General features: G+C 49.3%; 2 protein-coding genes across 2 annotated transcripts in view; both read right to left on the bottom strand.

Annotated features, from left to right (window-relative positions):
- The window catches only part of wrap53 (WD repeat containing, antisense to TP53), a 361,447-nt gene that overhangs the window by 242,232 nt on the left and 101,715 nt on the right, over positions 1-17,500 (bottom strand). The window lies entirely within an intron of this gene.
- The window catches only part of efnb3b (ephrin-B3b), a 73,916-nt gene that overhangs the window by 2,007 nt on the left and 54,409 nt on the right, over positions 1-17,500 (bottom strand). The window contains exons 3-5 of the mRNA XM_068587958.1: positions 7,767-7,859; positions 4,731-4,793; positions 1-57 (exon numbers count right to left, since the gene is read on the bottom strand). The exon at positions 1-57 is cut by the window's left edge and continues 2,007 nt beyond it. Of these exons, the coding sequence (XP_068444059.1) occupies positions 1-57; positions 4,731-4,793; positions 7,767-7,859 (213 nt within the window). The remainder of the gene's footprint in view (positions 58-4,730; positions 4,794-7,766; positions 7,860-17,500) is intronic.

The following is a 17,500-nucleotide window of genomic DNA, read 5'->3' as shown; positions in this document are numbered from 1 at the left end:
CGCCCTCGCTCCCGAAGGTGTTCGGCCCCCGGGACTGGGTGGAGTTCCCCGCTCCGCCTGGAACAAAAAGCACAGAGCGATCTTTACTCACTTTTACCCCCTCGTTCAGCTCCGACTCCAACGTACGTTTTCATAATGGCCGCGGACAGATCGGAGCCATAACGCGGCTTGCTTTCACAATGTTCAGTTCTCGTGAGTTTTTAAACAAACACGGCGATACTGACGGGCCTCTCCCACAAAGACATGAGTAATGGCCGGCGGTTTGAGCTCCGCCAGCGATGGCTGTGAAGACTTAACCCGGAGGAATGCGGCGAAATCTCTCAGACGCTCACATGTGGTCTCTTTATTGATGTAATGAAGTGGACAGCAGTGCTTATAAAACGGAGAGGGGGATGTCCATGTGCGAGAGAGAGAGAGAGAGAGAGAGAGACAGAGAGAGAGAGAGAGAGAGAGAGAGAGAGAGAGAGAGAGAGTGTAAACGCTTGTGAACAGCCGGGCTAAAGCCGCAGAGTGTATCAAGGTAACACACTCTATTTCCCTCGCCTTCACAACTGTATTTACTTAGCATTTCAGCCACATGAAGAGCGCCTCCCTGGCCTGCTTCCACCAGCAGACCACACACTGAGTCTGTCTGTCTGTCTGCCTGTCTGTCTGTCTGTCTGCCTGTCTGTCTGTCTGTCTGCCTGTCTGTCTGTCTGTCTGTCTGTCTGTCTGTCTGTCTGTCTGTCTGTCTGTCTGTCTGTCTGTCTGTCTGTCTGTCTGTCTGTCTGCCTGTCTGATTACCAACCTGTCTGTCACACTATCTGTGTGTGTGTGTCAGCCTCTGTCTGTTGTGCGTCTGCCTGAAACCTAAGATCTTCACAGCCTCGGAGCTCACAGTTTTCTCAGCGGGAGGTTGGGTCAGAACTCAGCAGGTGAATGATGGTCTGGTTGTGTGTGTGTGTGTGTGCATCAGTGTGTAGGTGTGTGAGTGTGTGTACTGTGTGTGTGTGAGGAGAGGAAGGGGGGGTGGCTAAAGCTCTGGCACCTGGACCGTGTTCATGTGTGTGGCAAACTGGTTAAGGCCGGTAATGCGAATCCCTGCTCCACAGAGCCTTTCGGATTGGCCCATCATTATTCTTGGCACACATCTCTTTCTCTTCTCCCTGTCTGTCGCCCTCCTCCGCCTCCTCCGCCTCCTCGCCCTCCCTCGCTCCGTGGTTCTCTCCATCTTCGGGTTATTGTAGCCGTAATGACCCACCTTGCTCTGAGCCCAGCGCCTAGCAACGCAAACACATGACGGACACGAGCGGGCGAGGAAATAAGACGTGCGAACGCACCTCACCCCCCCTCCACCCTCCTCCAGCCTCCACCCTCCACCCGCTTCGCTCAGCGCCCCCCGTCGCGACCGACTGGGAGCAAAGCGCTAATGCCGGACGTCGATTACGCTTCCTTCTCCTTCCCCCGCTTTCTTCCTCTCTCCATTAACCCTCCATCCCTCATTCTCCATCTCCATTAAGATCGCCGCCTTTCACCGGCGCTCTTTATTATATCCTCTCCCTTCACCTCTCCTCCTCCGCCTTCTCTCCTCGCTCCCCCTATTTTCCACTTCTCACTCCCACCTCTGATTCTTCCTTTTCTTTTTTTTTTTTTTTGTCACACGCGTCAGACTTTAAACGCCCCTCGGCCCCGCTTCTTGTATTTCACTTGTACATTTTTACCTTATTTTTTAACATTTATATTTTACATTCAACAAGTCAAAAATGAAAGAACATGTCAAGGTGATCGTCTTTGAGCCAGCTGCACTTGAGTATAATTCACTTTGTTGGTCGTGTTTGTGTTTTTTAACACGTCTTTTGGAACCGTTTTATAATGCCAGAGAGTCGAGGCACTATGATTTTTTTTCCCACTCAGCTGTTGCACAGGTTTTATGTAAATTTGTGGAAATGTCAGCATAAAGTGTGAATCAGAGCGTGTTTCCATCAACAACCTAAATGAATACATTAAAGCAGATCCGAGAAGATTAGATAATTAATGGCGCACCAGTAACTCTGACGCATCGTGGCATTTTATTGCTGCTTCCCACATAAGACTACTTTATAAACTACAACACGTCTGTGCTCTTTGCACTGGTAGTTTTGGTTTCTGGTGGCGTGACAGCAGCTGGTTTCACAACAAGAGCTGCAGAAGCAGAGCTTTTTGTTTCTCTTTGAAACATGCTACCGTCCTCTTCGGTTTCTTTGGATAAAACATTCTGTCAGTTTCATCCAGTTTGTTTCAATTACACAAACTGCCATCGCCGTGAGCAGTGAGTGGATTACGGATGTAATGCAGAGCTACTATTAAATGTGTATCTATGTCTGTTTATTTCACACAAATATGTGTGTTCAGATTTACAGCGAGTGGGAGTGAGATGTGAAGCTGTTCAAAATCATTAAATTGCTTACTGCTAGCTATTACTAAGTCACACACAGTGCCATGCTTCAATGTCAGATCCCGAGGTATAAATAACACCAGCTTTATCCTGCAGTGCTCAACTAATCTGGAGAAAAGTGATGACAAGTTGTTGAAAATAAATGTCAGGATATTGCACCTTAAGCCATCCACACCTCCACGCTGCAGGCTATTTGGAGAAGACTGGATCGTCTAGATGTAGTACAGCTGTACTGTTAGCTGTACCGTTAGCTGTACCGTTAGCTGTACTGTCAGCTGTACTGTCAGCTGTACTGTTAGCTGTACTGTCAGCTGTACTGTTAGCTGTACTGTTAGCTGTACTGTTAGCTGTACTGTTAGCTGTACCGTTAGCTGTACCGTTAGCTGTACCGTCAGCTGTACTGTTAGCTGTACTGTTAGCTGTACTGTTAGCTGTACCGTTAGCTGTACTGTTAGCTGTACTGTTAGCTGTACTGTTAGCTGTAATGTTAGCTGTATTGATAGCTGTACTGTTAGCTGTACCGTTAGCTGTACTGTTAGCTGTACTGTTAGCTGTACTGTTAGCTGTAATGTTAGTTGTAGTGTTAGCTGTACTGTTAGCTGTATTGTTAGCTGTACTATTAGCTGTAATGTTAGCTGTACTGTTAGCTGTATTGTTAGCTGTACTGTTAGCTGTAATGTTAGCTGTATTGTTAGCTGTATTGTGTATTGTTAGCTGTAATGTTAGCTGTACTGTTAGCTGTACCGTTAGCTGTATTGTTAGCTCTATTGTTAGCTGTACTGTTAGCTGTACCGTTAGCTGTATTGTTAGCTGTACCGTTAGCTGTATTGTTAGCTGTAATGTTAGCTGTATTGATAGCTGTACTGTTAGTTGTATTGTTAGCTGTACTGTTAGCTGTACTGTTAGCTGTAATGTTAGCTGTATTGATAGCTGTACTGTTAGCTGTACTGTTAGCTGTACTGTTAGCTAGTTCAATGGCACTAGGTGAACTAGCAGTATAGATGTGCGCTTCCCTTGTGTGGAAATATGGCCGTCGGGTTTAGTTTTGGTAGAAAGAAAGTATTAAAATAATTCCTTCATAAAACGGCTTAATTTGAGGTTACGAGGTCATGACTCCTGGAAAGTTTAGAGTTTTTCAAATGTATTGTATTTTGACGCTATCGATAACTCCAACACTCATGTGCAAGCAATATTTGCATTTTGTTGTGAATTGTCCCTTTAAGAAAGTGTGTGTGTGTGTGTGTGTGTGTGTGTGTGTGTGTGTGTGTGTGTGTGTGTGGTTTGACTCGACTGCCTCTGAGGGAGGTTCATATGACCCAATAACGCATTAGTTTACATCCCTAGAGAGGATCAGATTAGAGAAACAAAACGATCATGAACAACCAGCAATATTCCAGTTATTAGCTCAAATGATTCACACGTGGATTGGCAATGCGGCGTCGCTGTCGTGGCAGGAGTCAAAACAATCATTTCAGATGAGTGTGTGCTAATAAGTCCTTGTGCGAGCGTCAAAAATGTGTAAAATCCCTCATTACGATGTAAATCAGCCTTGGAGTGCGTCCAGAGTCATCTGTCTCTTTCCACAAACAATGCATAGTATTGTTCTCACTTCACACCTGCAGTTCTCACCTATGTGAGGAACGGACGTAAGTGATTGGACGAGGTGTGAAATCAAAATAAAGACAGGGAGACGTGAGCAGATCACTTCTCCTCCGCTGAATGACTTTGAGCTGTGAGTGTGAATCTCTCCATGTTCTATTCCCCGCTCCTCTCTGCTTTTCAATTATTCCTTTCTTTTCCTCCTCGGTTGCCTCCCTCTTCTCTCCAGCTCGCTCCATCACTCCCCCGTCTGCTCTTCTCTCTTCCCTCATCTTTCCGTAATTCTCATTTCTTCCTTTCTCCCTCTTGACGGAACTGGAGAATCCAGGCCACCCAAACTAATGACAATATAACTCTCTGAAATGTCGCCGCCGGTCTAGCCCTCTCTCTCCTGCTGCCCTCTCCCCCTCTCCTCCCTTTCTTTTTTTCTTCTTCTCTTCCTTCTCCCAAGGTAGCTATTAGCCGTCCATTCCCCGCCTGCAGCACTTAGCTCGGAGGGCCGGGCGAGGAGAGCGATATAGAGCGGTGGAGAGAGAGAGAGAGAGATGTGGAATTAAATAGAGAGATCCACACATGTCACCGCTGCACATTCTCCATCTGTCGCCTCCCTCCTTCCCTCCCTCCCTCCCTCCCTCTCCTTTCATCCACCAGTCTTTTCCCTCCATCCATTTTGTGGCTAGATCCGCTGAGGATTACCGTGGTTTGCTCTCCTGCTTACCTGGGTTTCTGCTGGTGGTGCGTCCTGCTGGCGGCTCCTTCTTCGGGGGCAGCCCATACGGGCCTGAGGAGGAGGAGGAGAAGAACACGTCAGAAACACCAAGAACTCGACAGCAGCCGAGGCCGTGGGAGCTGGAACCAATAACATCAGCAAAGAGAGAGCCAGCCAGAGAGAGAAATCGAGACGGACGAGCTGTAATAACGGCTTCCCTCCCGTCCTCGTCCATTATGAGAGAGCACATATTGATCGGGCTTCTGTGTGCCGCGTACCAGCACTTTTCCATTTGTTTGAATGGGAAACTAAGGAGAGGCTGCTTGTTGTTTTGGCCAGAATTAATTTACACGAGGCCATAACGGCTTGTAATCTGTAGTCGCTAAATCAGGCCATCTGTCTCGCAAGCCCTCAGTAATGGTGATGGCATTAAAGTGCGTCGATGTGACACGTGCACACACACACACACACACACACACACAGATGCAGATATTGAACAAGTGCCGCTGAAAGAGATGGTTCAGAAAATACTCATTTTGTTGGCTTCTGAGCCATCTGGCCGACAGGAGGCCGCAAGAATAGAGTTTTTAAATCGGGACGCACGACTCAGCGCCGCCGTTTATGCAACATTTTAAAAAGAAAGTCCGTTATTGGTCGCTGAGGCAGCGGGGGGGGAGCAAATATGGATATGACCATGGGGTACGTATGGATGAAGCTGTGCAGGAAACCCACACACTGCAGTACGCGCCATGCTGAATGTGTGTGTGTGTGTGTGTGTGTGTGTGTGTGTGTGTGTGTGTGTGTGTGTGCACAGCCTCAACCCTATACATGCTGACATTTAGAGAAGTGTAAAGCTAATGGCTGGCAGCTCCCTCATGACAGCCAACCAAACAGAAGTTAGGGGCGGTGCTGTCTGGATCAATAGAAACGACTGTGTGGTCGGCAGCGGAAGGAGGGGTGTGTGTGTGTGTGTGTGTGTGTGTGTGTGTGTGTGTGTGTGTGTTTGTGTGACAGAGAGCAAGCAAGACAGATAAAGAATAAAATAAGAGAAGGCAGGTCAGTGTATGTGTGCTGGCCAAGGGTACAAGTGTGTGTGTGTGTGTGTGTGTGTGTCTGTGTGTGTGTGTGTGTGTGTGTCCGTTCCTGGGAGTGAAGCAGAGCGCCATATCTCATCAGGGATCACCATGAGGCGGCACGTCGCTTATTTAGATGACAAACAACACAGACGTGACCTTTCAGCCACGCGGCAGATAAGACAGGAAGACAGAGGAAGAGAGAAAAACACCAGAGAGAGGGAGGACCGGGTGGGGCGAGCGAGAGCGAGAGGTGGCGAGCATGCAAAGTGAGAGAGGAAGTGATGAGAAATGGGAAAAGGGGAATTTGAAGAGGGAAGCAAGCGACGTTGCTTCGGTGAAAAAGGGAGAACGATGACAAACAGAAAGGTGTGTGTCTTCACAGAGTTGTGGCATTTGGGTTTGGATACGTATGTGGGGGAAGCCAGCGTTCCCAGTGGGGGGAAGCCAGCGTTCCCAGTGGGGGGAAGCCAGCGTTCCCAGTGCCGTGTGGTGGGAAAAGCACTGGGAAAGAAGTGTGTGTGGTGCCGTCATTGAGCTGAGCTGACTGGGCTGATCTCATTGGCTGATAGAGTCACATCAGCACCACTCGGCTCATGGCGCCTACAACACACACACACGGGCTGGTAACGCGGGACAGTGTGTGTGTGTGTGTGTGTGTGTGTGTGGGGTCGTGTAAAGGACAGGTGCCCATTATGTGTAGGAATGCACGTCTCAGTGAAAATGCTTAAATGGGCCTTTTCTCCTTCTTTCTCGTTGGTGTTTTTTGAAGCTGCATGTGAGGGTCGTTACCTGAGAGTTATTTATTCATTTATTCCAAACAAATTACAAGTGTGTGAGTTATTAAAATCACTGACTGTGCGCTCCAGCGCTGAATGGAGTCATTTCTGCTCTCGCCGTCGGGTCAGAGTGTGTCCTGCTGCTGCGTGTGTGTGTGTGTGTGTGTGTGTGTGTGTGTGTGTGTGTGTGTGTGTGTGTGTGTGCTCACCTCGCATGTGTGAACTTATGTTCACCTGGAATTTATACCCTGAATGGAAATGTGCGCGTTTTGAGTGTGTGTGCGTGTATGCATGTGCGTGTGTGTGTGTGTGTGTGTGTGTGTGTGTGTGTGTGTGTGTGTGTGTGTGTGTGTGTGTGTGTGTGTGCGTGCGTGTCCAACATGAGTCAGCAGCAGTTACAAGGCAGAGTGAGAAGTCAACAGGGCTCATTAGAGCCGACTGATCTCAGACTTCTCTGCTGCTCTGAACACTTAACGAGCCCTGATGATGCTCAGAGGGAACACGCTAACAGAGGGAACACGCTAACAGAGGACACGCTAACAGAGGGAAGACGCTAGCAGAGGGAACACGCTAACAGAGGGAACACGCTAACAGAGGGAACACGCTAGCAGAGAGAACACGCTAGCAGAGGGAACACGCTAGCAGAGGGAACACGCTTAAAGAACGAGGAAGATGAGGGTTCGAGAGAGGAAGGTGCACGGCTGTGCACCGTGCAGACGGGAGCAGATGGTTGTACTTTGTGTGTGTTTTGAAGTTAAATGTTGGGCTAAATATTTTAAATATGGCTCTACATTTGAACCGATATTGATTTCTTCAGATGTCTAAAACACGAGCAGGTGCTCCCGTCTGTTCCTCCACCTTGTATGGGCTGCAGGTGTAACACACACACTCACACACACACACACACACACACACACACACACACACACACACACACACACACACACACACACACACACGTTGGATGAGTCGCTCACACAACTTCAAAAACACCCCAACAATCGCTTTTATGTGCGGTGAATAAATAACAATGTGTGTGTTGTGAGTGAGTGAAGACGAGTGGTGGACTCCAGGAGAGGTATGCGTGTGTGTGTGTGTGTGTGTGTGTGTGTGTGTGTGTGTGTGTGTGTGTGTGTGTGTGTGTGTGTGTGTGTGTGGCAGTAATGTAGGACAGGAGTGTTGACAGGACTTACTCTGCCCCACTTTCAGGACCACCTTCATGCCTTGCGTGGCACACACTCCGCCTCTCATGCTTTCCAGGCCTTGACGCGTCCCATCTGACGTAGCTGGAGGGATGGAAAAACACAAAAATGACACAATTAGCCGAGTACCACACACACACACACACACAGGGTGAAAAGCCATCCGTTAAAGCCGCACAAATTCACTTTCTCTCCCGACCGAGCCAACAATGGCCTCCATTCACACGGTCGGCCGTTCCAGAGGCGGCGAGTGACATTTGCAGAGGCAGCGATTTAAAAACTCCACCAGAAGCTCTGAAATGTCAAACTACGCGGCGGCGGCGGCGGCGGCGGCACTTTAATAAGTCCTCATTTAGCAGACCACTGGAATTCATTAACACCCCCGCCGCGCTGCATGGTCTCCACCGCTTTGAGGCCGGTGATGGGGCTGCTGGGAAGTAGCAGGAGGGAGGGGGGGAGGAAACAAGGAAGGAGGGATGGTAATCCAATCAAGGCCGCATATAAAATAAAACGGGGCCCCTGAGACACAAAACACTGCGTGGAGAGAAAGTGGGAGAATCAGAGTGTGTTGCATGAGCTGAAGCTCGCGTGTTTAATTCCCCGTCACCGCTGCTCATGTTTTAATTAAGAGAATTAGAAGAATGTTTTGAGAATTGCGGGACTTCTGCGTTAATACAGGCAACGAGGGATTTAACGTGCTTTTCTTTAAAGCTTCAAATGCTTCTTTTTCTTACACGGGTGAAAAAGAAAAAGAAAGACGGAGAGAAGCAACAATTCAAAGAGAAAAGCGAGAGACACGGCGCCGCATCCCATCAGCCTCCGGACCGGCGCTGGAGGCCGGCGCCGGTGGAGGAGGCCGAAGGAGGTCGAGCGGCGCCGACTAAGTGCGCCGGCAGAGAGGCTGTGTGGGCACGAAGCCTTGTGACAATCAAACACTTCTTCCTCCATAAAGCAGGTCTGCCAATGCATTAAAGATCACTGGCCTGCAGGTCACAGAGGAAGAGGAAGAGGAGGAGGAGGAGGAGGAGGAGGGAACACACAATGAGAATCGGATGGGAGGATCAAACGGTACGGACATGAAAACGGAGAGCGCAGGAGGAGGAGAGTAAAGAGAGAAGAGAGGGATGGATGGAGAGTCATTTGTAGACAAACTTCCCCTCATCGCTCCGTCTCTCCTGCACACAAAGACTTCTCTCGCCACATGGCGTCATGGAAAAAGACAGTAAACATATTCTTCTTCGCTCCACCGACACACAGCGCCGGTCGCTCCTGGTTTCTCCTCCTCAGCCCTCGAGGCAAAACCCTCCACTCAGCTTCAGGCTATAGATTAGCCTGTCTGGAGCGAGGGATGGAGGGAGGGAGGTGTGAAAAAGAGGCAGCTTTACTTCTAACACCTCCGTCACTCTCTCTCCCTCCATCGCAGCAGGATGTGTGAAAGCAGGAGGAGGAGAGAGGCAGGCGGGGGTCAGGCCGAGCAGCAGGACGACGAGGGATAAATATAAAGAAGAAGTTTCTGCAGGATGTGAGTTTAGTGCTCGTGGTGTCGCCCACGCGGCGTAAAGGAGATGCGTGAGACCTGCTCCTCTCACGGAGGAGGACTTCTCATCTGTTTCAATGAAGTTCAAGTGATTGGAAATTAAGTTTGCGTTTAACGAAGTAAGCTTCTTTTTTTTTTAAATGTAATTGGGCTGCTCAGATGTCGCAATCAACTTGTTTTGGAAAACATTATTCAGAAAAGATTGAGCACGAAGCGCTTTCATGAACACGTCGTTTTCTCTTCAGATTTAAAGGACCGATGGAGCCAGACATGCTTTAAAATATTAATGTACAGCAGGAAGCAGAAAACTACGGCAAATAAATGTGTTTTCTGTATGTTTTCTATCATAAAATACACAAAAATATTCATGTTTTTGTGTGCGACTGTTGTTGTTCTAAGTGGAAGAATGGATGTTTAAATGTCACACCTTTAGTTATTCATTTAAATAAATGAATGGCGTATTCTCGTCCAGAGGAATAGTGTTTAAAAGCCAAATGAATCAACGATTACATAAGTTATTTGACCACCTTCATCATCCTCGAGATGAAGATGCATCTCTGATGAAGATCCGCTCTGAGGGAAGGATGGAGGAGGCCACCGGGCGGACGACTGTGATATCTGAGAGTAATAACTCCTGACACACAAAGGAGGAAGAGGAGGTGACAGGAGACGAGGGAGGTGACGAGGGAGGTGACGAAGGACGAGGCCGAGGAGAGGAGGAAGAGGAAGAGGAGACTGATCGCATGTGACAAGCTGTGTGTGATATGATGAAGACAGGAGACGCTGGAGATGACCAGGAGGAGGGGGAGGAGGAGGAAGAGGAAGAGGAGGAGAGGGAGAAAAGATTCATATAGCGAGGGGAAAGTGTTGGAAGAGAGAAAGTAGAGCAGTTAAAAACAGAAAGTAAGGAAGAGTCGAGATGACATGATAGATAGCAGCGAGGTGAAAGACTCTAATGTCTCATTATGAGGACGAGCAGCAGTAACGAGAGAGAGAGAGAGAGAGAGAGAGAGAGAGAGAGAGAGAGAGAGAGAGAGAGAGAGAGAGAGAGAGAGAGAGAGAGAGAGAGAGAGAGACCAGCAGAGTCTCCACATGTGGGATTAAACAACTATTTATAATCAACAGGTCACAAATATCGCAGGAGCACATTAGAGTTGAAGCGTCCCTGAACCTCTTCCCTCATCACACCTGTCGCAGGTGCTCCTGTTCCTGCACGGCTCTGTTAACGGGAACGGAGCGCATCAAAGAGATGGAAAACATTCCCACCGCCGAGAGCGGCGAACGCCGCGAGGAGAGGATATCGGCAAATCACAGGTTTGAGTTATCACACCTGTGAAATCCTGATGAGAGGCGAGAGATGAGAGCGGGACAGATGTGGGAGATGTGGGAATGGTGGGCCTCCATCCTGTCCCACCGCACTATGGGAGGAGAGAGAGAGGAAATAAAGAGAGGGGGAGGAGAGTATCGAGCAATTTGGGATGAGATAAGAGGAGAAAGGAGGAAGAGGAGCGAGAGGGAGACAGGAGAGGGATGAGTAATTGAGACAATGATCAGCAGTGATGGAGAGAGGAGGAGGAGGAGAGGGGGGGAAGCGCTAGAGGACGGAGGAGAGGAAGGACGGAGGAGAGGAAGGGCGGAGGAGAGGAAGGGCGGAGGAGAGGAAGGGCGGAGGAGAGGAAGGGCGTCGCTCCGCCACCCTGGTTTGGACAGGAAGACAGGAGGGAGAGGCGGAGGAAGAGGAAAAAACTTAATTAATGAAATAATCCCGCAGTCAACCTCGATCAGACCGCACACAACGAGAGAGGCAGCCGGGGGAGGAGTGTGTGTGTGTGTGTGTGTGTGTGTGTGTGTGTGTGTGTGTGTGTGTGTGTGTGTGTGTGTGTGTAGTCCATAGGAAAGCATCACAGAGTGGATGAGAGTCTCTCTTTCTTGTTATCCCCAAGGTCACTCCCGGGCCTCCTCTCGGCCTCCATCCTCGCTGCCGAGCGTAAAAACTCATATCTTAAGCCCCGCCCCCTCCTCCCTCCCCCCTTGATTGACATGCTCCATGTTGACTGCCACCCGCTGCAGCGGACTATGCAAAGCGGCTTCATTTGCATGGAGACGCAGCCCCGGACCCTCAGTGTTTGCCCCTCCCCCTCCTCCCCCCTCCTCCCCCCTCCTCCCCCTCCCTCCCCCGCGGTGGCTCAGCCCCGTTATATATTCCACACATGCTGAGTGACAGCCGGCCTCCCGCAGCAAAACACTCGCTCCTGTGTGAGTGATGTGAGTTTGTGTGCTCGCACGACGTTGTTATTTCCATCACGTCCTTCTGTCTACTTTTGGGACACGACTCACATTTCGCTTTTGCACAAAAAAGTCACAAGAACGTGGAACCTGCAGGACTCTGACATCACGCATGCTGCGGTTTGCTGCAATGTGCTGTTTGAGGGGGTGGAAGTGTGTGTGTGTGTGTGTGTGTGTGTGTGTGTGTGTGTGTGTGTGTTCCCCGCAGCCACAAGCCCCCCAGAGGTGAAAACACTATTTATGAATATCAACAATAAGCGTCATCGGCCTTTGTGTTTTTTTAAAATCATTAGTAGTCTCACAAAACACAAAAATAAAACGCCGTGCACATGGATGTGTTGTATTATGACACGAACAGGAATAATAAACACAATCACGTTTAGTTTTTATTGTTAGAGACTTCGTACTTTATAATAAATACATATTAAAATATGTGCTGCTTCAAACTGATGCGTCCTCGTGTTCAGTTAATGTTTAATTCTAACATCTATTTAGAAGACCAGCAAAAAATGTAATGAAATATTTATTATTAAAAGAAAAACATTTATATTTATTGCAACTTGAGAGGGGATATTATTCAAATTAAATGTGTGTTTAATTAAAACCTTTTGGAACTATTTTTTTACCAATTTCGACGCGCTAAAGTAAACTGAAACGGCTTCAGAGTGACTTCCTGCTTCCTGTTGAAGACGCTGCGTTGGCTCCTCCCCCTCCCACTCTGTGTGGGCGTGGCTTCTGTCAGTCTGTGTATGACATCATCATGAAGGCTTCACGTTGCGGTGACGTTAAAGCGTGAAGCGACTCGCACGCGGAACCAGACGGCGAGGACAACGTGTGACGCGTTAATATGTTTCATGGAGACGACAGGAAGTAAAACACACGGACAGGAAGTAAAACACACAGACAGGAAGTGGGTTCACCAGGCAGATTAATGTCACGGGAAAAGTTATGAGGCTGCAGGTTTACATCGGAGAGAGATCGAGGTGCAGCGCTGCGAGGACTGGAAGTGTTGCCCGCTACTGTCCTCACGCTACTGTACACAAACACACACACACACATAAATTACACACACATAAATTACACACAGATGCCTGGAGCTCGATGCATCTTTCTCCAGATGACAGCCAGATTAAAGGGAGCAAAACTGGGAATGTGGCACGCAGCAAAAAGAGCAGATTAAACGACAAACGGGACGAACAAACACGCAAACAAGGGAGGAACAAAGCCCGCTCGCTCTCTGTCGCTACGCCAGGCGTGTGATGACGTGCGATGACGTGCGATGGCGTGTGACGGCGTGTGATGACGTGCGATGGCGTGTGATGACGTGTGATGGCGTGTGATGACGTGTGACGGCGTGTGATGACGTGCGATGGCGTGTGATGGCGTGTGATGGCGTGTGACGGCGTGTGACGACGTGTGATGACGTACGATGGCGTGTGATGACGTGTGACGGCGTGTGATGACGTGGTCGCTGCGTCACGAGACGATCACAAATGCAAATCCAACGAGGAAGACACAAACGCAAGTGGGAGTTTTTTTTTCGCTCTGTCCTCGGGCACGCTGGCTCTGCATGCTAACACCGGAGCGTGTGTGTGTGTGTGTGTGTGTGTGTGTGTGTGTGTGTGTGTGTGTGTGTGTAAAGTGTGCCCATCAGTGCAAATCAACCTAAAACCAATGTGTTGCTTCACAGCAGCTTTGCCTTTAAAATCCTCCTTTTAGTTCCACTTGTTTGGCTTTTGGACCACATTCTGCAAAAACTAAGTCTGGCACTCGGGCAGACTGTGAAGTGTGTGTGCGTGTGCGTGTGCATGTGTGTGTGCGTGTGTGTGTGGAGGTGCAGAGGTTCTTGGGGGTGGGATTTACAGTTGCCTTCCTATTTAAATGCAGTCGTCCGTCTCCAGCGGCTCGATGAGCTCCATGTGTGTCATCTGGATGATGAAGAGCATATAACCTGATCCCGTCTCCCTGGAGGTCGACACTGAAGGATTCACTCCCTCTTTTTTATGCTTCTCTCTCCATCCTAGCAACCCCAAACCCTCCCGAAAAAACACTCCTGGATGTCGCCGTCCAAACTTTAACTAAAAGCGTCTCCATAAATCTGGCGTGGCGCTTTTACAACGTGGCTATGACGCATTAACGAAGCCATCACAAGCCATTACCTCGCCACAGCCAGGAGGGAAAAGGCATTAAGTTGTGTACTGAAACAGAACCGGCATTATTTTAGCTGCCCGCTCCAGAAAAGAAAAGAGAAAAGAAAAAAGGAAAAACCACAGCGGGCGAGTATTATTTTCACATTCCGTCTCCGTATACACAACGCACGACATTACTCCTAAACTTTTTGTGCGTCTGCGGCGTTCTCGTCTCAGACAAAAGGCTCGCTGGGGACCGTTGATGCGGTCGCACTCCATCCCCAAAAAGCAGGACGACGCAGGAGGCGTGGGCGCCGCGCCGGCGTGCGTGCGGTCGGGAGGAAGCTGATGATGCGTCTGGAACGCCAGATTACTGCCGATAAAGACGATGAAGACGATGAAGAAGAGCCGGGCTGTTAAACACAGACTGCACTTCTCTGTGTGAGAAGCAGAAAAACACAACTGAGCTTTTCTGTTTAAAGAAATTCTGCTTTTTTAATTTAGATTTTTTTTCTTCTTCTTCACGGAATAGAACATTTAATCTGACCCATGCCCCGCTGAAAGAGGAAGATAAATCTAATTACTTTACTACCTAAAGTGCATGAACAAATTAAAGCCAAATTCCTAGCTGGCAACCAATTTGTCTGATTCCTGATGGGAACTCTCCATTTGTGTTTCTGCTATAATGTGATTCACAACGCACGCAGGTACGCCGCCGCCGCCGCGCTCAGACCGCTTCAAACAGGTCCATGTGGGACCCGGACACGCCCACACCACGGTCACAGGCTGAACTCACATGGTGTGTCACATGCTGACCAAACACACACACACACACACACACACACACACACACACACACACACACACACACACACACACACACGCACAGAGAATCTCACGCAAGCCCCCAATTTCACACATGCCTCCACAGAGGACACCATTACCTCAAAGACTCCACATGTCATGCACGCAACCAGCACACACACACACACACACACACACACACACACACACACACACACACACACACACACACACTATCCACCAGGGGAAATGATCTCAGTGTCTTTGCTTGCGTGCGGTTGATCTCTCCTCTGTGCCGATGACATTTTAATTCTCAGCAGTTATTCTCTTTCCATCCATCCCGTTCTATTACGATCAAACCACTCCACCTCTTTATTCTCTCTCTCTCCCTCCTTCTCTCCCTCCTTCTCTCCTTCTCTCTCTCTCCCTCCCTCGGTCTGTCTCTCCGTCTTTCGATGTCCCGTCGGCTTGGAGGGCGGGCGACTCTGAATCACATCGCATTAACCTCCAGCACCAAAACACACACAACAAACTGGGCCACGGCACAGCAGCCTCCTCCTCCTCTTCCTCCTCTTCCTCCTCTTCCTCACATCGCCCAACAGAGTCCTGAAAAAGGAGGACTAGAGTGCGGAGTGCAGCTGATCTCTCCATCTGACAAACACACACATGCACGCACAGCGAGGAGTCTGACTGCTGGTGACAGATCTGCTGCCATTTCCTGCTTTAGTACGGAGGCGGCCAGCAAAAAAATGATATTGTTGGAGGTCTGAAAAACGCTGCGGCATCCTGTCACATGGCTGTTTTGACTTGGATTAAATCCAGCTGGTGATTTGTTGAGGCGACGCCATCCTGATAATCCAGTTTGGTATGTATGTCGTACGTGTGGGTGACCTCTCGTTTGCTTACATCTAAATGTGTCATGCGTGTAAGCAGAGGTCATTGAGTGTGTGTGTGTGTGTGTGTGTGTGTGTGTGTGTGTGTGTGTAGAGGAGACATCCCCCAGCCAGCACATAATCTGGTTTGATGTACAGCCGGTTAATGACGGCTGCAACATTCACTGTGTCCCTGTGCATCAATAAACAATCTGCACACAACCCCCTAAAGCCGCTTACAGTCCCTATAAGAGACATATATATATATATATATATATATATATATATATATATATGGGGCTCAGAGGGGAGAGGCATCGCTCGGCATAAACACAGATGTAGATTTCTCCCCCGTTTCATTCTCACGTTAATTAAACGTCCAGAACAGAAACAAATCCCGGACGAGAAAATAATCCGAGTGAATGTCAGCGCCGGAGCAAAGGAACGCATATAATGGACCGGCCGAGAGAAAGAAAGAGAGAGAGAGAGAGAGAGAGAAAAGAGGGAGCCATTAAAAGAGGCCCAGTGCCTGCTGGATGAGTCTTGTGTAACGTCAGTAAAGTGCTCGCCATGTAGGACAGTCACGACCAATGTTCCTTACAACTGGGTCAATGTTCCCGTCCCGGGGCAGCGAGGGCATTCTGTGCGTGTGCGTGCATGCGTGTGTGTGTGTGTGTGTGTGTGTGTGTGGCGAGTGACTCTCCGTTAACGTCCACTAACGTGTGAGAAGCTCTCGCGGCCTCCCTTCTGTCAGCTCTGAGTGGACCTCCATGCATATTGAATGAATACTTCAATGGCTGCTCATCAATACTTAACCAGCGCTTATCGCTGGATCCCGCACTGACTTCTGCAGCACTGATTTTTATGTTATTTTGCATTAAAAAAAAGCCTTTTTTTTCCACGCGTCTCGGTTGGCGGCGCCGGCCGAGCGTCTGAGTGTCAGGATGTGATATTATTTGGAAGCGGCGCTTGGCGGCGCCGTCTGGCGGCCGCTCGCCGCCCGCTGTGCGTCCTCCTCTGCTGCCGTCTGGCGGCATGTGTCCGTCTTGAGGGTTGTGCGTCTCCGCCGCTCCATTGGAGGCCTGCAGAAATGGGTCAGCGCCAGCCTCGCCGGTTCCCCGCCGCCGCCTCTCCGGCTCTTTGCTAATGTTTCTTCTTCTTTCTTTTTCTTTCGCCCAGCCTCTTTTATTCCCAAGTCGCTCCCAGAATAAAGTGAAACACCTCTGGTTGTCCACTCCTCCTCGCGGCTGCTGGATCTGGGTTAAACCAGCCAAGTCCATCACTCACTTCCCTCCTTCCCTTCCTTCCCTTCCTTCCTTCCTTCCTAACAGCGAATCACTTGCGGCCTCCTGCCATTACGATTGAGTCATGAGCTCTTCTTGAAGAGGCCTATGGTGATTTTGATGAACGGAGATGTGTCATGTCGCTGAGCAACACACACACACACACACACACACACACACACACACACACACACACACACACACACCTGTTGTATAAAACGGGGTGAGACACGACACAGCTTACAGGATACCATGTCGTGACTAATAATACAGGAGCGATGTCTCCCTCTCTTACAACAACGCTCCCATAATTCATCATTTTGTCTCTTTTTTAGGCCAGTGGGGTGCCCTCAAATCTCCCCGTCCACACACACACACACACACACACACACACACACATACACACACACCTGTGTGAAGCACACACTCGCTAAATAAGAGCCCTTATCCTCACGTTAGGCTGATTTATTGGCTCAGTTTAAGCGTGCGAAGAGGAAAACGATCACCTGACTCTCAATCCCTCGTCTCCTGTCACTTCGTCACAGCTCCATCACGAGGGAGGAGGAGAAGGTGGAGGAGAAGAAAGCGCTCTGCTCTGCCGCCTCTCCTCCTCTGCAACATTTCCCTCCTCCTCTCCTTCCAATCGCTGCCTTCACGTCTGCGTCCTCGCTGCCGTCCCGCTCCTTGTCGGCGGCCCGCCGACGAGGAAAAACAGCTGCACTGAAAATGTGGACTTTTAGACAATAGCGCGTATGAATACCTCGTGTTTTATATCTTTGCATCAGAAGTGACCTCAGTGTCCAGTGTTGAGGTG

This window comes from Clinocottus analis, unplaced genomic scaffold (assembly GCF_023055335.1).
Source record: "Clinocottus analis isolate CAN_PGR_092001 unplaced genomic scaffold, fCliAna1.0.p SCAF_21, whole genome shotgun sequence".
NCBI lineage: Eukaryota > Metazoa > Chordata > Actinopteri > Perciformes > Cottidae > Clinocottus > Clinocottus analis.
Note: the sequence above shows the minus strand (reverse complement) of the source record. Positions and strands in the feature narration are given on the sequence as shown.